The sequence below is a fragment of the Coregonus clupeaformis genome, chromosome 21 (assembly GCF_020615455.1).
Source record: "Coregonus clupeaformis isolate EN_2021a chromosome 21, ASM2061545v1, whole genome shotgun sequence".
NCBI lineage: Eukaryota > Metazoa > Chordata > Actinopteri > Salmoniformes > Salmonidae > Coregonus > Coregonus clupeaformis.
In genome coordinates, this window is record NC_059212.1 from 57651988 (window position 1) to 57677429 (window position 25442).

A 25442-nucleotide genomic window follows, 5' to 3' on the forward strand; every position below is an offset into this window, starting at 1 on the left:
TCAACCGTCAAAGCATTGTTTCCTCAAAATAAAACCTTTTTGTTTCTTACTGTTCCTCAAAGCACTGTTGAAAAATATCCCATACAATAATTCCTTTTACAGTGAGGACGAGTGACGAGCTTGGTATTGATAAACTCACAGGAAAATAACTATGCTTTGGAGGGGAGAAAACCTAAAGGGAATCGATCCTTGGTTATCTGTTACTGGGCTCTCTGTTGAGAGTGCTATTGCACGGTAACATATCAGTCAATATGGTAGCACAAGGTGCCACTTGTGAAGGTTGAGCTTTTTGGGGTCAAGGTACGTCACATGACTGCAACTAGGAAACTGTTCTTTGAGAGATGTCAGTAGATAGTCCTTAAAGCAACAACAGAAACGACTATCTTTTATGTTACTTCCTGAAAGTGGTTCCAACATGATAAGAGGCAACATGTGAGTACAATTCTAATTATGGCTAACTACTGGATCAGTTATAAAGTCAAGGTTGATAACTGTAAATCCGTACATTTTACTAATTTGTTCATGGAGGAAATTATTCAGTCTGAAAGTCCACCTTCCTTTTTTAATGATTTATTTATTTTTGTTGTGAAGGGGCTCTCCTAACCAGACCTGTGACAGTGGTGTATCCATGGACCTCTTCCTGCACTATTCTCTTATTCCATCGGTAAGGGGGTCTCTCTGTGACCATACAGTACACTAACATCAAGGTAACACTTTACTTGACACCTGTATTGTGTCACAATACCCCATAACGATAAGGTGGAATTCTGTTTTTGGATTTTATTATTTAATTAATAAACATAATATTCAACCCCTTTTTTATGGCAAGCCTAAATAAGTTCAGGAGTAAACATGTACTTAACAAGTCACATAATAAGTTGCATGGACTCACTCTGTGTGCAATAATAGTGTTTAACATGACTTCCTCATCTGTAAAGTCCCTCAGTCCGAGCAGTGAATTTCAAACACAGATAATGTTTTCCAGTGCCTCGAAAAGAAAGGCACCTATTGGTAGAAAAAAATGCAGACATTGAATATCGCTTTGAGCATGGTGAAGTTTTAATTACACTTTGGATGGTGTATCAATAAACCCAGCCACTACAAAGATACAGGCGACCTTCTTAACTCAGTTAGCGGAAAGGAAGGAAACCGCTCAGGGATTTCACCATGAGGCCAATGGTGACTTTAAAATAGTTACAGAGTTTAATGGCTGCAATAGGAGAAAACTAAGGATGGATAAACAACATTGTAGTTAGTCACAATAATAGGAGAAAACTGAGGATGGATCAGCATCAGCACCATTGTAGTTACTCCACAATACTAACCTAATTTACTGAGTAAAAAGAAGGAAGCCAGTACAGAATAAAACTATTCCAAAACATGCACCCTGTTTGCAACAAGGCACTAAAGTAAAACTGTAAAAATGTGGTAAAGAAATGTACTTTATGTCCTGAATACAAAGTGTTATGTTTGGGACAAACACAACACATCATTGAGTATCACTCTTCATATTTTCAAAGCATGATGGTGGCTGCATCATGTTATGGGTATGCTTGTCATCGGGAAGGACTAGGGAGTTTTTTGGGGGATAAAAAAGAAACTGAATAGAGGTAAGCACAGGCAAAATCCTAGAGGAAAACCAGGTTCAGTCTGCTTTCGAACAGACACGGAGACAGATTCGCCTTCAGCAGGACAATAACCTAAAACACAAGGCCAACTATACACTGGAGTCAGCTTAGCAAGACCGCATTGAATGTTCCTGAGTGGCCTAGTTACAGTATTGAAAATCTATGGCAAGACTTGAAAATGGCTGTCTTATCAACAACCAACTTGACAGAGCTTGAATAATTTTTTAAAGAATAATTAAAATTAAAATTATAATTATAATTAAAAATAAGCAAACACCTTTGGTGTTCGGAAAGTGCATGTGGGAGACTCCCCAAACATATGGAAGAAGGTACTCTGGTCAGATGAGACTAAAATGGAGCTTTTTGGCCATCAAGGAAAACACTATGTCTGGCGCAAACCCAACACCTCTCATCACCCTTGTAGTCCCGTGTAGCTCAGTGTAGAGCATGGCGTTTGCAACACCAGGGTTGTGGGTTCGTTTCCCACGGGGGACCAGTATGAGAAAAAAAAATGTATGCACTCTCACTAACTGTAAGTCGCTCTGGATAAGAGCGTCTACTAAATGACTAAAATGTAAATGTAACACCATCCCCACAGTGCAGCATGGTAGTGGCAGCATCATGCTGGTCAGATTGAAGAATGATGGATGGCGCTAATTCAGGAAATTCTTGAGGAAACATGTTTCAGTCTTCCAGAGATTTGAGACTGGGACGGAGGTTCACCTTCCAGCAGGACAATGACCCTAAGCCAGGGTGTCAAGCGTCTGGCCCGCGGAGCCGGATCAGGCCCGCAAGCGGGTTTTAATCCGGCCCGAGATGATTTTTGAAAAAAATATATATATATATATATATATATATTTGTAAAGAAAGTATAAAAATGTCGCTGCAATTTTTTCTATAAAATAAACTGCTGTTCCAATTGCGTCCACTGGATGGCGCAATAGCAAGTGTGTGTAAGCAAGCAAGCTGTTTATGCGGGGCAGAGCAAGTGAGGTCAAGCACGTGCAGCCAATGCAGCTACTTTGTTTTTGCCGCGATATTTATTGCGGCTTCTACTTTTAACATTATGTGCTTTGGCACCCTCATTGCCCAATATGTCTCTGTCAAAAAGAAAAGTGGTACGCAGAGTGCAGAGTGTTCAAAAAAATGGTCATCCCTATTTATTCACCGAATTGAATGGAAAAGCTGTATGTTTGGTGTGTTCAGAGCGTGTTGCAGTGCTGAGAATATAACCTTAAGTACGCCACTATGTGAGTCTTCATGTCGACAAATATGACAACTTTCCCAGGACAGCGGAGATGAGAGAAGGTGAATGAACTGTTGGCGGGTCTGAAGAAGCAGCAGTCTGTGTTTACTCACTGCCGAGACATCAGTGGCGCTGCAGTGAAAGCTAGCTACCTCATTGCTAATGAAATCGCAGTGGCTTCAAAACCATTTGGTGAGGTGAATTTGTAAAAACATGCATGATGAGGCAGCGGCGATTGTGTGCCCTGAAAGCGGCGGGCTTTTGCAAATATCAGCCCTGACAAAAAACACAGTTGCAGACAGGATTTCCGATCTTTCAGTGGATTTGGACAGCCAGTTGAAGCAAAAAGTAAAGTCATTTATTCGCGTTTTGGTTGCAGTTGGTGAAAACGCGGACATTACGGTGTTGCGCAGCTGGCCATTTTCATCAGCGAGTTGATGACATTGGCCGTCACGAGGAGTTACGTGGAGTTGGTGCCGATGACAGATACCGCGACAGCAGCTGATATTTTTACCGCACTGTGGGCGCGCTGGACAGGAGCCGGAGTGGACTGGTGCGCTGTCAGCCTGGCTGCAGATGGTGCGCCCTCAATGATCGGGGAAAAAAGAGGCGTTGTGACAAAGTTCAGAGAGAAAGTGCAATCTGCAAATGGATGACATGATTTTTGGACTTTTCACTGTATTTTCTGCACCAGGAGGCTTTGTGTTGCAAGTCATTAAAGATGGATAACGTCATGAAGGTGGTCATCCAAGCTGTTAATTTCATCGATCCAGAAGCCTGAATCACCGTCAGTTTGACAGCCTTCTCAGAGAAAACCACATCTATGGCCTGCCATACCACACTGAGGTAAGATGGTTAAGCCGAGGTGCTGTGCTGAGGCGTTTCTTTGATTCACGAGAAGAAATTGAACAGTTCATGGAAGAAAAGGGCAAACCAGTGTTAAAATTTCATTCCGCAGAATGGATGCAGGACCTTGCATTTATGGTGGATGTTACAGACACCTGAATAGCCTGAACAAACAGCTGCAAGGGCGCAACAAAGTTGTCGCGCAGTATTATGACAGCATCGTTCTTTCAAGTTGAAGCTGTCATTGTGGGAGGCGCCAACTTGCCGGTGGTGATGCAGCTCACTTCCCCCTGTCTGAAAAATGTGTGCGCGACCCAACATGTTGGCAACATGGCGGTTCAAAGATAAAATAACGGGACTGTTCGGGAGTTTGAGCAACGCTTTCAGATTTATGTTTATATGTTTTTATGTTGATGTGCTATTGTTTTTCATTGATTTTATTTTATTTGTATATTTAACCTATTCTTGACTCTGTGGTTCTTGCACTTGTTTGGGAACAGGATTTCATTATTTTTATCTACATTTCTGCCTGAGAAATGACACCTGATATAGTTCTGTGATCTTGTCCACGATGCGTTGGGAACAGAGAGGACCGAAGGCTCAGCGTTGCAGGCAAACATACTCTTTATTTAGCTTGATTATACGACAAAATAAACAAAGCGATAACGTGACAGTTCACGGTCTAACACAAACCAACTAGAAACAAGATCCCCACAACTACTGTGGGAAAACAGCCTGTTTAAATGTGGTTCAATCAGAGACAACCAGCCACAGCTGACACTTCGTTGCCTCTGATTGGGAACCACACTGGCCAACTATAGAAATGAAACACCTAGAACTACAACACAGAAATCTACACACCCTGGCTCAACATAACAGTGTCCCCAGAGCCAGGGCGTGACAGATCTGTGATATACTTCTGTGAATCACTGAGGCATTGTGTGTTTGTGTGTTCTTTGTCCTCAGAACTTTCAAATAACTTGAGGTGTTTTATGATTAATAGTGATGTTGTGCTTTTGGACACTGTCCTCAGGCTCCAGCTTTATGTTTATATGTTTTTATGTTGATGTGCTATTGTTTTAGCAGCAGGGAGGAGGAGGAGGTCGTCGGAGGTCGTCGGGTAAGCTAGGCTTTATACATAGCTTTGGCTTTGTCGAGTAAGGCTTAAAACTATGTATTTTGATTGTAGTTAGGTATTGTGGTAGGTATCGTGGGTTGTTGTAGGTAGTTTTGTATGTAATTATTGTAGGTTAAGTATTGTTTGGCGGTGCCGGGTGTAGCACTAAAGCTACTAGCTAGCTAACTCACCACCTGGACTAGCTGGCGAGTAGCTATTAGCTTAACGGTTTAGTTGTTTCACGCCTGAGAGTGCCTATAATTCGCCAGCTGGCTGCCCTCCAATAATTACATACAATAATTGCATACCATTCAGCTGTGTTCTAACCCCATTGTCTGAACCGTTAACGTTAGGTGCAAGTGGCTACTCGCGCTTGAAAATTGAGCTTGATGCAACCTGGATAGCTACTTGTAAACAATAGCTGGACGACCGAGATAACAGCCGGAACTGGCTGAGTCAATTCAGTGGCTAGCTTTGCACTTGGCTAGCTAACAGTAGCTGCTAGGGGTAAGTCATAACCTACACTTGTGTTTTGTTTTTTACATATTGATAGCGAGTCGCTCAAGGAATTCGGGACATGGGTGACTAGTTAACGTTAGTTTGGCTCTCTCTGTGTATTCGTGCCGTGAAAGGAGAGGTTCTTCTTTGTCTGAAAGCAATGGCTAGCTAGTTTGCTAACTATTCTAGCTAGCTAACTAACTAGTTATTAGCAACGGTATAGTTGTTTCACGCCTGAGAGTGCCTATAATTACGCCAGCTGGCTGCCTACAATAATTACATACAATAATTGCATACCATTCAGCTGTGTTCTAACCCCATTGTCTGAACCGTTAACGTTAGGTAGCAAGTGGCTACTGCGCTGAAAATTAGCAAGCTTGTGCAACCTGGATAGCTACTTGTAAACAATAGCTGGAACGACCGAGCTAACAGACGCGAACTGGCTGAGTCAATTCAGTGTAGCTTTGCACTTGGCTAGCTAACAGTAGCTGCTAGGGTAAGTCATAACCTACACTTGTGTTTTGTTTTTTACATATTGATAGCCCAAGTCGCTCAAGGAATTCGGGACATGGGTGACTAGTTAACGTTAGTTTGGCTCTCTCTGTGTATTCGTGCCGTGAAAGGAGAGGTTCTTCTTTGTCTGAAAGCAATGGCTAGCTAGTTTGCTAACTATTCTAGCTAGCTAACTAACTAGTTATTAGCAACGGTATAGTTGTTTCACGCCTGAGAGTGCCTGTAATTACGCCAGCTGGCTGCCTACTATAATCACATACAATAATTGCCTACCATTCAGCTGTTTTCTAACCTCATTGTCTGAACCGTTAACGTTAGGTAGCAAGTGGCTACTGTGCTTGAAAATTAGCAAGCTTGTTGCAACCTGGATAGCTACTTGTAAACAATAGCTGGAGCGACCGAGCGAACAGAGCGCAAACTGGCTGAGTCAATTCAGTGGCTAGCTTTGCACTTGGCTAGCTAATAGTAGCTGCTAGGGTAAGTCATAACCTACACTTGTGTTTTGTTTTTACATATTGATAGCCCGAGTCGCTCAAGGAATTCGGGACATGGGTGACTAGCTAACGTTAGTTTGGCTCTCTCTGTGTGTTCGTGCCGTGTGTTATGACGCGAGGTGCCCGGGACGTTTTCACGGAATAATACTGCACCTAGTTAGCTAGCTGAATAAACTAGGTTAGTATATTCCTAGAAAACATTGAACCGCTGTAGTTTACAACAATTATAGTTTCTGAGGTGGAAGTTGGGAGAGTTATATTTGGGAGTTGTGTCTCTCTCCTTTCCCAGATGTTTAGTTCATTTATTCCGATCTCCTCTGCATTATTGTAGCCATCTGCTGCAGCCTGTCAACTATGCCTCTGCCTATCCCTGTTCTCTCCTCTCGCTTTAGGCTACACAAACGCCCCCTCACACCGCGTGGCTGCTGCCTCTCTAACCTGCTGGTCCCTGGACGCACGACCTATGTGGGAGTTCCGGTCTCAGGCAGCCTCTGGAACTGCCGTTCTGCTGCCAACAAGGCAGACTTCATCCCAGCCTCTGCTACCCTCCAGTCCCTCGATTTCTTGCCGCGCTGACGGAAACATGGATTACCACTGAAAACACTGCTACTCCTGCTGCTCGCTCCTCGTCTGACCATGTGTTCTCGCATACCCGAGCATCTGGTCAGCGAGGTGGTGGCACAGGAATCCTCATCTCTCCCAGTGGACATTCTCAATTTTTCCCCTGACCCATCTGTCTATCTCCTCATTTGAATTCCATGCTGTCACAGTCACTAGCCCATTTAAGCTTAATATCCTTGTCATCTACTCGACCCTCCAGGTTCCCTTGGAGAGTTCATCAATGAGCTTGCGCCTTGATAAGTTCCTTTCCCGGGGATGGCTCACCCCTCACAGTTCAGGGGGATTTCAGCCTCCCTACGTCTACATTTGACTCATTTCTCTCTGCCTCCTTCTTTCCACTCCTCTCCTCTTTTGACCTCACCCCTCTCACCATCCCCCCTACTCACAAGGCAGGCAATACGCTTGACCTCATCTTTACTAGATGCTGTTCTTCTACTAATCTCACTGCAACTCCCCTCTAAGTCTCCGACCACTACTTTGTATCCTTTTCTCTCTCCCTCTCCTCCAACACTACTCACTCTGCCCCTACACAGATGGTAATGCGCCGTCGCAACCTTCGCTCTCTCTCTCGCTTCTCTCTCCTCTTCCATCCTATCATCTCTTCCCTCTGCTCAATCCTTCTCCCTCCAATCTCCTGATTCTGCCTCCTCAATCCTCCTCTCCTCCCTTTCTGCATCCTTTGACTCTCTATGTCCCCCTATCCCCCGGCCGGCTCGGTCCTCCCCTCCAGCTCTGGCTTGATGACTCATTCGAAGCTCACAGAACAGAGCTCCGGGCAGCTGAGCGGAAATGGAAGAAAACTAGACTCCCTGCAGACCTAGCATCTTTTCACTCCCTCCTCTCTACATTTTCTTAATCTGTTTCTGCTGCTAAGGCCACTTTCTACCACTCTAAATTCCAAGCATCCGCCTCTAACCCTAGGAAGCTCTTTGCCACATTCTCCTCCCTGCTGAATCCTACCCCCCCCCCCTCCCTCCTCCCTCTCTGTGGATGACTTGTCAACCATTTTGAAAAGAAAGGTTGACGACATCCGATCCTCATTTGTTAAGTCAAATGACACTGCTGGTCCTGCTCACACTGCCCTACCCTATGCTTGACTTCTTTCTCCCTCTCTCTCAGATAAAATCTTACGACTTGTGACGGCAGGCCGCCCCAACAACCTGCCCGCTTGACCCTATCCCCTCCTCTCTTCTCCAGACCATCTCCGGTGACCTTCTCCCTTACCTCACCTCGCTGATCAACTCATCCTTGACCGCTGGCTATGTCCCTTCCGTCTTCAAGAGAGCGAGTTGCACCCCTTCTCAAAAAAACCAACACTCGATCCCTCTGATGTCAACAACTACAGACCAGTATCCCTTCTTTCTTTTCTCTCCAAAACTATTGAGCGTGCCATCTTTAGCCCTAACTCTCTTGCTATCTCTCTCAGAATGACCTTCTTGATCCAAACCAGTCAGGTTTCAAGACTAGTCATTCAACTGAGACTGCTCTTCTCTGTGTCACAGAGGCTCTCCGCACTGCTAAAGCTAACTCTCTCTCCTCTGCTCTTGTCCTTCTAGACCTGTCTGCTGCCTTTGATACTGTGAACCATCAGATCCTCCTCTCCACCCTCTCCGAGCTGGGCATCTCCGCGCGGCTCACTCTTGGATTGCGTCCTACCTGACCGGTCGCTCCTACCAAGTGGCGTGGCGGGAAGCTGTCTCCGCACCCACGTGCTCTCACCACTGGTGTCCCCCAGGGCTCAGTTCTAGGCCCTCTCCTATTCTCGCTATACACCAAGTCACTTGGCTCTGTCATATCCTCACATGGCCTCTCCTATCATTGCTACGCTGACGACACACAACTAATCTTCTCCTTTCCCCCTTCTGATAACCAGGTGGCGAATCGCATCTCTGCATGTCTGGCAGACATATCAGTATGGATGACGGATCACCACCTCAAGCTGAACCTCGGCAAGACGGAGCTACTCTTCCTCCCGGGAAGGACTGCCCGTTCCATGATCTCGCCATCACGGTTGACAACTCCGTTGTGTCCTCCTCCCAGAGTGCGAAGAGCCTTGGCGTGACCCTGGACAACACCCTGTCGTTCTCCGCTAACATCAAGGCGGTGACCCGATCCTGTAGGTTCATGCTCTACAACATTCGGAGAGGTACGACCCTGCCTTACACAGGAAGCAGCACAAGTCCTAATCCAGGCACTTGTCATCTCCCGTCTGGATTACTGCAACTCGCTGTTGGCTGGGCTCCCTGCCTGTGCCATTAAACCCCTACAACTCATCCAGAATGCCGCAGCCCGTCTGGTGTTCAACCTTCCCAAGTTCTCTCACGTCACCCCGCTCCTCCGCACACTTCACTGGCTTCCAGTTGAAGCTCGCATCTGCTACAAGACCATGGTGCTTGCCTACGGAGCTGTGAGGGGAACGGCACCTCCGTACCTTCAGGCTCTGGTCAGTCCCTACACCCCAAACGAGGGCACTGCGTTCATCCACCTCTGGCCTGCTGGCTCCCTACCTCTGCGGAAGCATAGTTCCCGCTCAGCCCAGTCAAAACTGTTCGCTGCTCTGGCACCCCAATGGTGGAACAAGCTCCCTCACGACGCCAGGACAGCGGAGTCACTCACCACCTTCCGGAGACATTTGAAACCCCACCTCTTTAAGAAATACCTGGGATAGGATAAAGTAATCCTTCTACCCCCCTTTACTCCCCCCAAACCCCCCAAAAAAAAAAAAAATAACATTGTACAGTGGTTATCCCACTGGCTATAAGGTGAATGTGTCACGGTTTCGGCCGAGGCTGCTCCTCCTCCTGGTTCGGGCAGGCATGCGGTCGTCGTCCCGGAGTACTAGCTGCCACCGATCTATGTTTCATGTTCGTTTGTTTTGGTCTTAATGTTGTACACCTGTGTCTAGTTAGTCCTCGTTAGTGTTCTATTTAGTTCTCGTTGTGTGTGTCTGTGTTTGTGTGTGATTGCGCCTCTGTTACGTGTTGGAGCTACATTTTCCCTCCAGTGTTTGGAGTGGTTACTTTGCACATGTTTTGTGCGCCGTTTATTTTGTCGCCTGTGTGCGCCTGGTATTCGCCTTCAGGCTTATTGTGCTTTTGTTTGTGTGATTTTTGCACTAAAGCCTTTGAACTGAGCCTCTGCGTCCTGCGCCTGATTCATACACCACACCCACCTTCAGCACCTTATGACAGAATGCACCTATTTGTAAGTCGCTCTGGATAAGAGCGTCTGCTAAATGACGTAAATGTAAATGTAAATGTTTTTAATTGATTTTATTTTATTTGTATATTTAACCTATTCTTGACTCTGTGGTTCTTGCACTTGTTTGGGGAACAGGATTTCATTATTTGTATCTACATTTCTGCCTGAGAAATGACACCCTGATATAGTTCTGTGATCTGTGAAACAGTTCTGTTAATCACTGAGGCATTGTGTGTTTGTGTGTTCTTTTTCTTTAGAATTTTCAAATAAACTTGACGTGTTTTATGATTAATAGTGATGTTGTGCTTGTACTATTTTGGACACACTGTCCTCAGGCTCCAGATTTATGTTGTATGTTGATCGTATTAAAACAAAGAAAACTATCTGAAGTTGTTGTTTTCAAGTTATATATACCATGATTTTTTCGGTCCGGCCCACTTGGGAATAGATTTTTCCTCCATGTGGCCCCTGAGCTAAAATGAGTTTGACACCCCTGCTGTAGCACTTAGAGATTTTTTTCAAAGAAAAGCGCGCTATTAAATTCAATGAATTATGTTTTTATTCATACCCCAAGACATAATAAATAAGTAAGTGTAAACATGAACATTTGTCTTTTTACAGGGAAACTGGAATGGACATTTTGATCAGGCATGGGGGACGTGCTTGCCTGGCTACCAATCCACAATGCGCCGGCCAAACGCCACGGCCACTATCGTTTCTTCTCCACGTTGAGACTGGCTATGCTTCTTCCCCGACGACTTCTGGAATGCGAACACATTCAAACCGTTCTGATTGGTCCCAGAAACCAATGGGTTCGTCCAGAGCTGGCCTACACGAATCATGAATCACGTCATTTTGACGTAGCGCAAACAACTTCTAGGATACCAGGTTCAGACTGATCGATAGAGCAGCGAAATTAAATTCATGTTGAGTTGTCAGGCAACATCACCACACAAATGACATCATCATGACCAGATGATAAATACATTGGCAAATAAAGGAAGAGGTCTCTGTTTTTATATTTTTATATTGAACAACAGTTGAACAACATTCTGTTTTTGTCTATGGGGAGATTCCTATGGCTCACACATTACAAAAACACCACACTATAATACAAAATGTATAGCCCAATAGACATTCAACAACAACAAAAATACATACAATTCAAGTTCACAAAATATGACACATCTCTAGGTCTGAAACCATGTACATTCCATAGCCCTTGTTTGATGTAGAACAATAATACAGTATTGGTCAATCAAAAGTAATGCTGTCTTCCAATAATAAAGCAATAATAAAAAGGTTCAGGATATCTCCCAGGACCCCCATAATCCGCTCCAACACTCAAAGGTGAAGTCATAGGAATGTAAAACTACAGCACTTCAACATGTATTTCATCATCTGTTAGCTGAGTAAAGTCCATTTGTGTCTCAAATGGCACCCTTACTCCTATATAGTGCACTACTTTTGACCAGGCTCTGACCAGGGTCCATAGGACTTTGGTGAAAAGTAGTACACTATATTATAGGAGATAGGGTGCCATTTGGGACACAGCCTGACTCCTGTCAGCTGTGAAAGTTCTCACACCTGCTGCTTCATAATAACCACAGAGAGACTGTTAGATAGGGCACTCTCACTGTCTACTCACTGACAACATGGCTGGAAAAGTAGTGATGCTGCTGTGTGTGATGCTCCTTGCCGCCTTTACAGGTCAAGTACTCCTGTTTTCTGTGTGATATCTTGGGGATTAATAAAGTTTATTGAATTGAATTAAATATTCAGAGAAAGCATTGATTGAACCATGGAGTATTTCAGTATCTGTGAGGAAAGCTTGCTCCAGCCATCTGCTGGAGTCAAGGGACTATGAAACTATGTTGAGACTATTATGGCTAGGTGGCCAGATGATATACCAGTTTTAATGTACAGTACATGAGATGGTGGTTAAATGTGTATCATGTTATCTAAACCTCCATGGGCTGACATTGTAATAACATTCTTGAGGTGATTTGAAAAAACATTGTAACATACTATTTGTTTTCTTCAGGCGCAGAAGAAGAGAACTCTAGACTTTACAGAAAGGTACGGCTGATCTTATGTTGAATATTTAATGTGAATGCTGCTTCTTAAACCAAACCTGGTGTGAATTCAGTTTGGGGTGAAGTTACAGATCAGGTACAGATCAGGGATCAGATTCCCCTCCCCAATCATAACCTTAACCATTAGCAGGGAAAATGCAAAAAAACAAGCTCAGCATCTAGGGACAATTTCACCCTATTCTTTGAATTCAGTGTGATGAAATATTCAGAATGTGGCAGCAGATAGAAATGAAATCAATAGAGCCTGACACAATCGATCCCTATTCTATATGACATGCAATAATATCATACCTGTTCTACACAATGCATTTCTAGTCCCGTGTGGCTCAGTTGGTAGAGCATGGCGCTTGCAACGCCAGGGTTGTGGGTTCGATTCCCATGGGGGACCAGTATGAAAAAAATGTATGCACTCACTAACTGTAAGTCGCTCTGGATAAGAGCGTCTACTAAAATGACAAAAAAAAAAGTATATCTGAGCGTTATGCAATGTTACTCCTCTCCTGATTGCCCATGCCCTTGGTCTTCAGAGTAAATGTGAGATTGTTTTGCAGCCATCTTGTGGCGAGATGGTGGAGATCTTGGCTTGCCCTATGAACTTGGCTCCTGTGTGTGGCACTGATGGCAACACCTACGCCAATGAGTGTGCACTCTGTGTCCAGAGACAGTGAGTACTGTACATACCTTGGTTAAAGTACTATTTGAAATCATTTCAGATACTGGGCTTGATTGAGCTTGCCTGGTACAATGGAACCAATATACAGTGGGGAAAAAAGTATTTAGTCAGCCACCAATTGTGCAAGTTCTCCCACTTAAAAAGATGAGAGAGGCCTGTAATTTTCATCATAGGTACACGTCAACTATGACAGACAAAATGAGAAAAAAATTCCAGAAAATCACATTGTAGGATTTTAATGAATTTATTGGCATATGATGGTGGAAAATAAGTATTTGGTCAATAACAAAAGTTTCTCAATACTTTGTTATATACACTTTGTTGGCAATGACACAGGTCAAACGTTTTCTGTAAGTCTTCACAAGGTTTTCACACACTGTTGCTGGTATTTTGGCCCATTCCTCCATGCAGATCTCCTCTAGAGCAGTGATGTTTTGGGGCTGTCGCTGGGCAACACAGACTTTCAACTCCCCTCCAAAGATTTTCTATGGGGTTGAGATCTGGAGACTGGCTAGGCCACTCCAGGACCTTGAAATGCTTCTTACGAAGCCACTCCTTCGTTGCCCGGGCGGTGTGTTTGGGATCATTGTCATGCTGAAAGACCCAGCCACGTTTCATCTTCAATGCCCTTGCTGATGGAAGGAGGGTTTCACTCAAAATCTCACGATACATGGCCCCATTCATTCTTTCCTTTACACGGATCAGTCGTCCTGGTCCCTTTGCAGAAAAACAGCCCCAAAGCATGATGTTTCCAACCCCATGCTTCACAGTAGGTATGGTGTTCTTTGGATGCAACTCAGCATTCTTTGTCCTCCAAACATGACGAGTTGAGTTTTTACCAAAAGTTATATTTTGGTTTCATCTGACCATATGACATTCTCCCAATCCTCTTCTGGATCATCCAAATGCACTTCAGACGGGCCTGGACATGTACTGGCTTAAGCAGGGGGGACACGTCTCGCACTGCAGGATTTGAGTCCCTGGCGGCGTAGTGTGTTACTGATGGTTGGCTTTGTTACTTTGGTCCCAGCTCTCTGCAGGTCATTCACTAGGTCCCCCGTGTGGTTCTGGGATTTTTTGCTCACCGTTCTTGTGATCATTTTGACCCCACGGGGTGAGATCTTACGTGGAGCCCCAGATCGAGGGAGATTATCCAGTGGTCTTGTATGTCTTCCATTTCCTAATAATTGCTCCCACAGTTGATTTCTTCAAACCAAGCTGCTTACCTATTGCAGATTCAGTCTTCCCAGCCTGGTGCAGGTCTACAATTTAGTTTTTGGTGTCCTTTGACAGCTCTTTGGTCTTGGCCATTGTGAAGTTTGGAGTGTGACTGTTTGAGGTTGTGGACAGGTGTATTTTATCTGATAACAAGTTCAAACAGGTGCCATTAATACAGGTAACGAGTGGAGGACAGAGGAGCCTCTGAAAGAAGTTGTTACAGGTCTGTGAGAGCCAGAAATCTTGCTTGTTTGTAGGTGACCAAATACTTATTTTCCACCATAATTTGCAAATAAATTCATTAAAAATCCTACAATGGGATTTTCTGGATTTTTTCCTCAATTTGTCTGTCATAGTTGACGTGTACCTATGATGAAAATTACAGGCCTCTCTCATCTTTTTAAGTGGGAGAACTTGTACAATTGGTGGCTGACTAAATACTTTTTTTTCCCCAATATACTAGTTCCAAAATGGCTAACCCTGGCCATCAGGCACTCGAGACAAGTTAAAACACCCTAAAAGTATTTGAACAATTTCCCTGGGACACAGCTGCTCCTTTCTCACTGCCCTGTCTAACCTTGTCACTATAAGGCTGAGAGTCAGTTTGCAGAAACAACACTTAACACCTCCAGTAAAATACTGAAGTACAAGGGACTGAACTCAATCAAACCAGTATTTCAGGAAAATCCACATACTGAAGGCTCCTACAATGTAAAATTGTGCCCAGTAAAGTGCTTCTGTAACCACGTTTCCATCCACAGTTTATGTGAGTAAAGTCATACCGTATTTTTAGAAAATCACGACAGCTGTGATGGAAACAGGTAGTTTAGGTAACATTTTATAAATGCCGACAGATGGGCCTAATTTGTTCGACATGGTGGGATCTTTTTGTGTCGGTAAAATGAATTATGCGAGAAATGGTGGTGCAAATGTAAGCGCAAATATTGATATAATAACCATCATATCAAAGTAAACTTGAAGTCACGCGATGATATGCTGTGTGGTCCTCCCACAACAACTCGGGAAAACATGCAGTTTATTAGGCTACAGATGAAATAAGTTATGATGAACATCACAGGGTGGTGAATGTGCAAGGTGACCTTGATGCTCCTTTCCAATACATATCGAGGGTCTTATTCTGGTGACATGACATGATGATCAATGCTTGACTGCCATTTGACAAATACAAATATTCTCGCTCTTATCCATAACAATCTCATGTTGATGACTAGCCTACCCGCACAGCCCTCCCGCACTGTATCTGCGATCTGTTGGCTAGAGCGCACGTGCCAAGACCATTTGCTATTTAACGGAACAGTTTTTGTGACAAAACTATCCGTAGAGTTGAAAATGCGATGGAAACACATTGAACTTTAGATTTTTATTCGGTACATGAAAACTTAAGCGGAAAAGTACATTTTGTGTGCACTATGTCATCGCGCACTGAATTTGATCTGAAACAAGTCCGTTTGGTGGAAACACACCACTGGTGGGAAAATGTGCATATTTTCTTTATTAATTTAAAATCTGTCGCCAATTGGATGGAAACCTAGATCATGACACACAGATACTACAGATGTAGGATCTTAATTTGAGCCAGTTTGCTACAGCAGGAAAATAATCCTGCAGCAACAGGAAATGTGAATTATTATGTGGATTGTAATTAATGGAAATTTTTGTAGGGGTAGGTCAGTTTTTCGTTAGGGCAAATCAAGTCTGAAATTTTAAACTTTAGAAGCCTTTTTAAAACTCAAATACACTGCAAGTTTGCATTTCCTGATGTGCAGGAAAATTCTCAGCAACAAAAGTGTGATCAAATTAGGATCCTACATCTATATATATTTCCCCCCTATGAGAGCAGGTTTCATTGAATTCAGTCTGTATGTACAAAACAACAATATTGAATATAATTCATACCAAACAACATAATAAATAAATCATGGCATGAACATTCCTCTCTCTACAGGGAGACCAGAACGGACATCTTGGTCATGAAGGAGGAGAGCTGCTAGCTGGGTCTGACATCACCAAACAAATAACATCATCATGACCAGATATTAAACCAATTAGAAAATAAAGGAAGAGGTCTCTGTCATTTCATTTTGAACAGTTGAACATTTTGTTTTTGTTTATTGGAGGTTTCCATGGCTCACACAGTAGCCACACTATAAAAGCCCAATAACAACTATAAATACAAAATTAAAGTTAAGATTTTCACACAAAAAATAACTAAAAGGAGGAAAGGCAACAATATCAAAAAGTAAAATCAACACAGTTTTACCAACAAAATATTACATACCTCTGAAGCCTTTACATTCCATAGCCCTAGTGTAGAGCAAAAATACAGTATTTGTAAACCGAAAGTAAAGCTGCCTTCAAATGCTCCTTGAAAAGGTGAAAGGTCAGAGATGAAACGTCACAACTTGTAAACTTGGGTATCAAAATCATCTCAGACTTTCCCACTTGTAATTCGAACTTGGAAGGTCTTTTAAGTGGTTATTTCAGAGTTGGGTCCTTGTATTTCTGAGTTACGGCGAAAGCAGTTGAAGGCAGTACTACACAAAGCTCTGCCAATTGGGCAGCTTGAGGGACAAACGTGCCAATTAGTAAGTGGACATCATGACACCTCCTCAAAGATTCATACTAAGTCAGTTAGTAGATGTTAAGGTTTTATAGTGTTACAATATAACGCTGCAGCCTCTGCAATAGGTTATTGGTTAATGCAATAGATTGTGCACTGCCCTCTTTACCCAGCACCTCTCGTACTGTATGCACAGGTGACAACAGACATTTACATACACTTTTAACACAGGCATCCCCTTGACCGCACTTGCTTGACTTATTTCTTTCAGCTCCTAGTGGAGCAAAGGGCCTCAACGATGCATCTCCAGTTAACACTGTTCTGGGCAGTTTCCTTGAACTCATTCAAGGTGGTTCCTGCCTTCTTCACAGGGCTGGATTTACGAACGGGCACACAGGGCATGTGCCCCGGGGCCACCAAGCCCCCTGGAGGTCAGGGTCCCCCCAGACAGCATATTAACGCGTCATAAGCCATGGAAAAATATGTAGAATTGCAGGAAATTAGCTTTAAATCTGCAACATTTTCTCTCAGCGTCATGGCAAAATGTGTAGAATTGCAGGAAATTAGCTTTGAATCTGCTAAGTTTTCTCTCAGCCTCATGAGAAAATGTGTAGAATAGCATGATAAAACTGCACATTGTTCTCTGTGTGAATTGTGTTTCATTTAAGGAAATTCGCTGTCCCCCCCCAATTTTTTAAAATAATTATACATATTTTGTTTTTGTGTGTGGGGCCCCGAATCTGGCCCTGCTTGTTCATCTCTCCATCATTCATCTTTGTCCATGTCTTCTTCTTTGGGTGGCGTCCCCACATCTACTGTAATCTTTGTGAACAGGTCATGCTTTTCAACTGTGACAACTTTGTACCCGAGAGAGTTGAGGCCATCGGTATCCATCGTCTTTAACGTGTGAGCTATTCTCTTGAACCTGCAGGGCAAAATAATCAACTGTCAACACCATTTGGAGGATAGTTGGGGAACAGGTGGCAGTAAGAAATGTGAGGGGGAATCTAGTGAACGCGGTTGTTCTGAAGCTTTACCTCTGAGGATTGGCGTTGTTATTTTGGTCTCTTTTGTGACGGATCATCCGGCATTGTCCGACTACGCCGTCCGGACGAGAGATGGACATTCCTCTGTTATTCAACCTACGGAAATCAAACCAATGATAGGAATTTGATTAAATTGATTTTAAAGGAAAAATATCACCCTTTTCCAGAACAAAATGCATAATCTCCAGCACCACCGCAATGTCAACATAATGTGACAACGGCAGGTTTCTATGTTTTGTAGTCGAAAAGATAAGTGATAAGTGTTAAGTGAAAGATGTGTTTCCGATGACGTCATCCGGAGATACTGATCATGTGATTTTATGAGCAGGCAAAAGTTAGTAAGATTAAGAGTTATGCTATACTACATGTTTATGGGGTTAGACATTTTCTTACCTGTTGAAAATGTCGTCATCTTCACCACCCCAGCCCCAGTAGTTGTTGGGAAAGCCGTTGACTTTCAGGAACTGCTCCTTACTCAATGATGAGACACCGCCAAAGTACTGATTATAGGGCAAACTATGAATGAGACAAAGACAAACAAAAAAATCTATATGCTCAATCAGATATACATATATACTATTAGCTGTGATGGACGAGTGGTTGTGGCATTGGACTTGATGGGCTCTCTCTTGATTGTCCTCTGTAGCTCAGTAAGTAGAGCATTGAGCTTGCAATGTCAGGATAGTGGATTTGATTCCTGGGGACAAATGTATGCACGCATGACTAAGTCACGTTTGGATAAAAGTGTCTGCTAAATGACATATATTATGATATATTATAGTTTCCTGTTCTGTTGTGCTGTGCCTCCGAAGGTGTGAATGGAAGAAGTGTGAGGGATCTATTCAATCCGTACCGCTTAAGTTCCGTGTTGTAGCCTGAATTACATTTAGAAGCAATGTTCCTGTGTTAGTGGAGACTGCATTTACGGTAAACGCTGCATATGTCGGTTCAATCGGAAAATACCTTTACATTTAAATCGCGCAATCTGTAACGCTTCAGCGATACAGATTGAACCCAGCCCTTAGCGTCCTTTCCCCCTGGGTAATACTGTAGGTATGAGGAAACATTAACAACAACTCTGGCATTTACCGTAATCATAACAATGAGTCAGCGTTTATCATAACAATGAGTCAGCGTTTAATCATTTAAAGTGATAGTTCACTCCAAAAGAAAGGTTATCGGTTGAGGTCTGCACCGTACTGTGGCACTGCAATAGGACATCACACGTACTTGAAACCAAACTTGTCCATGGAGACAGACAGGTGTCTGGGCTGGCTGAAGCATTTGTAGGTGTTGCGGTCATCCATGGGGATGATGTCCACGTCACTGAACACAAAGCAGTCGTAGTCATACTCTTTCAGGGCCTCAGCATAGCCAATGTTCATCAGCTTGGCCCTGTTGAACGTGTTCTCTCCATCCTAATAAAGGTAAAAGGCGTCCTCAAGATGAAGATGAAACATCTTACTGTAAACTACATAATTTAAGGAACAGTTTTCTGGAAACACATTAGTCCTAATCTTGGACTTAATAGCATGCTGAATGGAGAATATCCATTGTAATAGCTATTTAGTCCAGAATTAGGCTTAATCTGTTTCCCGGAAACAGGCGTTACATGTTTGATTCAAGTGTTTAAATGTAAGTGTTAAATGTAAGTTTTACATTTCCAAATGTGTGTTGTACTGTACCTGATTGATGACGTAGACACCATAGTCCAGCTGTTGGCGCTGAAGGATGGGATGGAGGTAGTAGAGCCAGAACTTGAGGTGATTGTCGCGATTGCGGAAGGGGATGATGAGAGCAACCTTCTGGAGGGCGACGCAGTCATGTGGTTTGTAGCGACCTCCTTCCTGCAGACCTGGGTTCTCCTTCCTCACTGTGTCCAAGCTGACTGGCGTAGAGAACTCAACCCTGAGAGGCCCCACTGCAGATCAGGAAAAAAGTGAAAATGAACTTAAAATCTATTAATGTGGCGACTTGATGCCTTTAGAAATGGTATTGATAGAGAATTGTGTTTATTGTTTTCCATGTTACCATGTACCAAGAAGTGGAGAGGGATCTGGGCATTTCTTTAATTCTTCGGTCACAAGGGGGGTCTTGTGGGTTTTGGTCTCTGTAGTTTCTGAAAAATAAAATATTCAATTGGTTCAGGTGCTGGACAAAAGAAAATGTGAATGCCTTGCAAAAGTATTATCTAGACCCCTTGGATTTCTTCTAATTTTATTGTGCTACAAAGTGGGATTAAAATGGAATTCATGTAAAAAAAAAATGTCAACAATCTATACAAAATACTCTGTGGAAGACATTTTAAATATATTTAAAGATAAATAAAAAAATGTATAACTAAAATATAGTTGTTGCATCAGTATTCAGCCCCTTTGTTTAGCCAAGCCTAAATTAGTTCAGGAGTAAAATTTAGCTTAACAAATCACATAATAAGTTAAATGGACTCACATTCCATTTCTGTCGCTGTCCATTTTGAAAGTGCTGAACGAATAGGCCTACCTCATCACAGCTCGTTTGCTTGCACTTGCTTATACTTAGAGCTAAGTGTTAATGATATAAGAACAAACATTATGAATTTACTGAACATAAATGTAATGAAGTTTGTGTATGGTTCAAAACTCATGTCGGCATTTGTGATTATTGGAGAATGCGGTTCTTATCGATTTACACAAATCCACAAGCAGTCAGTAGAAACTTTATTAATTTAAGCAAGTCAGCCATATCAGCAATGGCTTTTAAAAAGGCAGTAAATGAGGCTGAATGAACTGTTTCGCTGCCAGACGAGGCTCCACTGATAGCCAGGTGTAGCAGTGGTAAGGATTCTCTCCATGTTGCTGAAAGGAAAGCTCCGTTGTCGAGACAGCTTTATGTAGGCCCTAACAGTTTATGGGCACTGTTTGTCACCGTTATTGTGCAATTAATGTATTGTTTAGTGTTGTGTTGTGTAGTGGCTTTGCTGGCATGCATAAAAAAAATATTGGTTGAGTTTGCCCCACCAAGATTTACCTGCTAAAATCACCACTGCATATTTGTATATTTTTAAGTGATAAAGTGTTGATTCTTTGAAGTGAAGTGTTTAAACTTGTTTTAATTGTTAAACTATTATTCAAAATGAACTAGTGTCAATGTTGATTAATCACAATCCTGCAATAAAGAAGGGAAGGGGTTCTGTGTCTAATGTGTCTGGTGTATTCTCAAATGAACATTTCCTTTTTGTCTAGTTGTAAGATCTCCAATCTGTTTTATTTGATTGTCACTCTCTCTCAGTATATCAGCTATCTGAATCCATTTAGCAGCTTATCATACGGCATGCATCGCCAGTGCAGCCATAGGCCTTCAGTATGACGGCATTACTGGCCTTATGGGCATCTGTCATCTGAAGCAGAGAATAGCTACAGTGCATTTGGAAAGTATTCAGACCCCTTGACTGTTTCCACATTTTGTTACGTTACAGCCTTACTCTAAAATTGATTTCATTATTTTCCCCTCATCAATCTACACACAATATTCCATAATGACAAAGAAAAAAAACAGGTTTTAAGAAATGTTTGCAAAATGTATTTTTAAAAAATACTGAAATATCACATTTACATAAGTATTCAGACCCTTTACTCAGTACTTTGTTGAAGCACCTTTGGCAGCGATTACAGCCTAGAGTCTTCTTGGGTATGACGCTACAAGCTTGGCACACCTGTATATGGGGAGTTTCTCCCATTCTTCTCTGCAGATCCTCTCAAGCTCTGTCAGGTTGGATGGGGAACGTCGCAGCACAGCTATTTTCAGGTCTCTCCAGAGATGTTCGATCGGGTTCAAGTCCGGGCTTTGGCTGGGCCACTCAAGGACATTCAGAGACTTGTCCCGTGGCCACTCCTGCATTGTCTTGGCTGTATGTTTAGGGTCATTGTCCTGTTGGAAGGTGAACCTTTGACCCAATCTGAGGTCCTGAGCGCTCTGGAGCAGGTTTTCATCAAGATGGTGGTCCTCTGTAGCTCAGCTAGTAGAGCACGGCGCTTGTAACGCCGGGGTAGTGGGTTCGATCCCCGGGACCACCCATACACCCAAAAAATTATGCACGCATGACTAAGTCGCTTTGGATAAAAGCGTCTGCTAAATGGCATATTATATTATTATTATTATTATTATAACATCTCTCTGTACTTTGCTCCGTTCATCTTTCGCTCGATCCTGACTAGTCTCCCAGTCCCTGCCGCTGAAATACATCCCCACAGCATGATGCTGCCACCACCATGCTTCACTGTAGGGATGGTGCCAGGTTTCCTCCAGACGTGGCACTTGGCATTCAGGCCAAATAGTTCAATCTTGGTTTCATCAGACCAGAGAATCTTGTTTCTCATGGTCTGAGAGTCCTTTAGGTGCCTTTTGGCAAACTCCAAGCAGGCTGTCATGTGCCTTTTACTGAGGAGTGGCTTCCGTCTGGCCACTCTACTATAAAGGCCTGATTGGTGGAGTGCTGCAGAGATGGTTGTCCTTCTGGAAGGTTCTCCCATCTCCACAGAGGAACTCTGGAGCTCTGTCAGAGTACCCATCGGGTTCTTGGTCACCTCCCTGACCAAGGCCCTTCTCCCCGATTGCTCAATTTGGCCGGGCGGACAGCTCTAGGAAGAGTCTTGGTGGTCCAAACTTCTTCCATTTAAGAATGATGGAGGCCACTGTGTTCTTGGGGACCTTCAACGCTCCTGAAACTTTTTGGTACCCGTCACCAGATATGTGCCTTGACACAATCCTGTCTCGGCGCTCTACGGACAATTCCTTCAACCTCATGGCTTGGTTTTTGCTCTGACATGCATTGTCAAATGTGGGACCTTATATAGACAGGTGTGTGCCTTTCCAAATCATGTCCAATCATTTGAATTTACCACAGGTGGACTCCAATCAAGTTGTAGAAACGTGTTAAGAATGATCCATGGAAACTGGATGCACCTGAGCTCAATTTCGACTGTCATAGCAAAGATTCTGAATACTTACGTAAATACGTTTTTTTTATTTTTTATAAATGTGCAAGAATTTCTAAAAACCTGGTTTCGCTTTGTCATTATGTGGTATTGTGTGTAGATTGATGAGGGAAAATGTTTGTTTAATCCCATTTTATAATTAGGCTGTAACGTAACAAAATGCGCTGTACACTTGTTCTTGCCCTCTCAAGGGACGTCATTTTACCATCGGTGATGCACTGTCACAGTGTTGCGAACTCCTCAGTAAGGAAAGTAGCTATTGGCTGTCCTAAAAGTCGCTAATTTGCATAAATTGCCATTCGTATGTAATTGTGATGGATGCTGTAGGAGAGGAATAACGTCGTGGGAGAGACTAAAAGTGAGTAAAAAACACCCTAAATATGTTTAGAACTACAAATGAACTTCCTTCTGTCGATTCTTTTTTTTTTTATGCCAGTCAGTGCGGGATCAGCCAGCGGTGGCTTCCCGCATGCGCGATTCATTTGCAGTCATACAGAACATATCCTGCTCTGACAGCAGCTGGGAGGGACTGCTGCGAGGAATGGGCCGCCTGTGAGTGTTTTGGGACGGGGGAGGGCCAACGAGCAGCGGCGGCAGAGTAAGAACGATACGTGCTTCCACGTCTCCAAAAGTCCCCTATAACACCAGAAAAAGTCACTAGATTTGTCGCTAGTCGCTTTTTTGAAAATCTGTCGCTAGAGGGGTCTGAATACTCGCTAAATATAGCGACAAAGTCGCTAAGTTGGCAACACTGCACAGCACCGCTTCCACGGGCGTGTGGGGGATGGTTGTTAAAATGTAACATCTAATCAAAATCTTGCAGCGGACCATTCAAATCGTTTTTGCAATACATAATTCTCCAGATCTCCAAGGGAGGTGTGACAATGATGTGATTTTGGAGGTATGGTAACGTGAGACTAACACATTGGTAACCTGAGAATCATGATAAATAAATTGGTCATTTAGCAGACGCTCTTATCCAGAGCGACATATAGGAGCAATTAGGGTTAAGTGCCTTGCTCAAGGGCACATCGACAGGTTTTTCACCTAGTCGGCTCGGGGATTAGAACCAGCGACCTTTCGGTTACTGGCACAACGCTCTTAACCACTAAGCTACCTGCCCTGATACATCATTCATACCTGCTGGTCATACCAATTTCACTATGTATGTATTTAATGTACTTCTACTGTGTGAGTTAAGAAATATAACGCTATATGAAAGCTATGCTCAAATAATGTCATCAATAATAGCCTTTTAGCGTACTATGCAATACATGTGCAATGAAATGACATCATTAAAATCTTCTTTTCAAATGTCTTCAGTCTTTTGTGACCTTATTTTTAAAATATATCATAGTAGTGTCAAAATGTCCATATATTTGCATATATTTAGAAGCTATACAGCACATTACTTACCATTTTCTTTCATTATTTGTTCTTTCCAGAAGTCTGACTCTAAGCGGATAACTCTGTAATAGACTCCTGATTTAATTAATCCATCTTCACTTTGGGTATCATTTAAACTGGGCAGCAGTTGATACCAGCAATATACTGAGATAGAAAAGAGACCTAAAAGCAAAAGGCAGCAGAATAGTTTTTTCAGCATCTCACCGTTGTGTGCCGTGAATCAAAGGCTACAAAACAAAAGTTTACTGGTAACAAGCTTCCACACCACATTCACTCAATGGTGTGCTTGACCTGCCTTGCCAGTTTTTCTGCCAACATTTGACGTCAGATTACAAAACAACAATTGACCAACCTTATATATTTTGTGAAGCACTTCAACGTCACATAAAAACCAAGCTGTTGACAAGCCCTTGAACACCACTGACAGTATCGGTATCTTGACATCTGAGTTTCTAGCGGCATTAGCCGCCACTGGGCTATGGTAGATGTAATGGGAAATTATTTGATTAATTATTTTCCTGTATTTGACTTACTGTGGATATGGATTGATATGGAATAAACATGATTGTATGTGCGGGAAGACGCAGACAGATGCATTCATTCCCTTGGGGGAAGGGAAACAGGAGTCAACCAAGTATGTTTAAGTAACACATTTAATTAAGTAGTTGTCACTTGTTAGTCTATAATTATCTGTTGTAATGACAGTGCCTTCAGAAAGTATTCACACCACTTGAATTTTTCCACACTTTGTTGTGTTACAGCCTACATTTAAAATGGATTCAATTGAGATTTTGTGTCACTGGCCTACACACAATACCCCCACAATGTCAAAGTAAAATTGTGTTTTTAGACATTTTTACAAATTAATTAAAAAGGAAAAGCTGAAATGTCTTGAATCAATAAGTATTCAAACCCTTTGTTATGGCAAGCCTAAATAAGTTCAGGAGTAAAACTGTGCTTAACAAGTCACATAATAAGTTGTATGGGCACACCTGTTAATTGAAATGCATTCCAGGTGACTACCTCATGAAGCTGTTTGAGAGAATGTCAAGAGTGTGCAAAGCTGTCATCAAGGCAAAGGGTGGCTACTTTGAAGAATCTTAAATATAAAATATATTTAGATTAGTTTAACACTTTTTTGGTTACTACATGATTCCATATGTGTTATTTCATAGTTTTGATGCCTTCACTATTATTCTACAATGTAGAACATAGTAAAAATAAAGAAAAAACCCTGGAATTAGTAGGTGTGTCCAAACTTTGGACTGGTACTGTACATAT

At 42.7% G+C, this 25442-nt stretch overlaps 2 protein-coding genes and 1 long non-coding RNA gene across 3 annotated transcripts; 2 read left to right on the forward strand and 1 right to left on the reverse strand.

The window, feature by feature from the left end:
• The first annotated feature begins 338 nt into the window (after nucleotides 1-338).
• LOC121535753 lies at nucleotides 339-11026 on the forward strand. The gene is made up of 3 exons (XR_005994777.2): nucleotides 339-432; nucleotides 592-664; nucleotides 10786-11026. It is a non-coding gene; the product is annotated as an uncharacterized LOC121535753 (long non-coding RNA).
• Nucleotides 11027-11759: 733 nt separating this feature from the next.
• Nucleotides 11760-16230, forward strand: LOC121535751 (probable pancreatic secretory proteinase inhibitor). Its single transcript, XM_041843009.2, has 4 exons — nucleotides 11760-11874; nucleotides 12209-12243; nucleotides 12812-12924; nucleotides 16118-16230. Exons 1-4 carry the CDS (start codon nucleotides 11820-11822, stop codon nucleotides 16161-16163), a joined length of 249 nt encoding a protein of 82 aa, XP_041698943.1. The 5' UTR covers nucleotides 11760-11819; the 3' UTR covers nucleotides 16164-16230.
• Nucleotides 16231-17294: 1064 nt separating this feature from the next.
• On the reverse strand, nucleotides 17295-24666 carry LOC121535754 (beta-1,4-galactosyltransferase 1-like). Its single transcript, XM_045206017.1, has 7 exons — nucleotides 24171-24666; nucleotides 19817-19897; nucleotides 19464-19699; nucleotides 19009-19196; nucleotides 18172-18294; nucleotides 17770-17874; nucleotides 17295-17657 (listed from the first exon to the last, which is right to left on the reverse strand). Exons 1-7 carry the CDS (start codon nucleotides 24358-24360, stop codon nucleotides 17498-17500), a joined length of 1083 nt encoding a protein of 360 aa, XP_045061952.1. The 5' UTR covers nucleotides 24361-24666; the 3' UTR covers nucleotides 17295-17497.
• Between the last annotated feature and the right edge of the window lie 776 nt (nucleotides 24667-25442).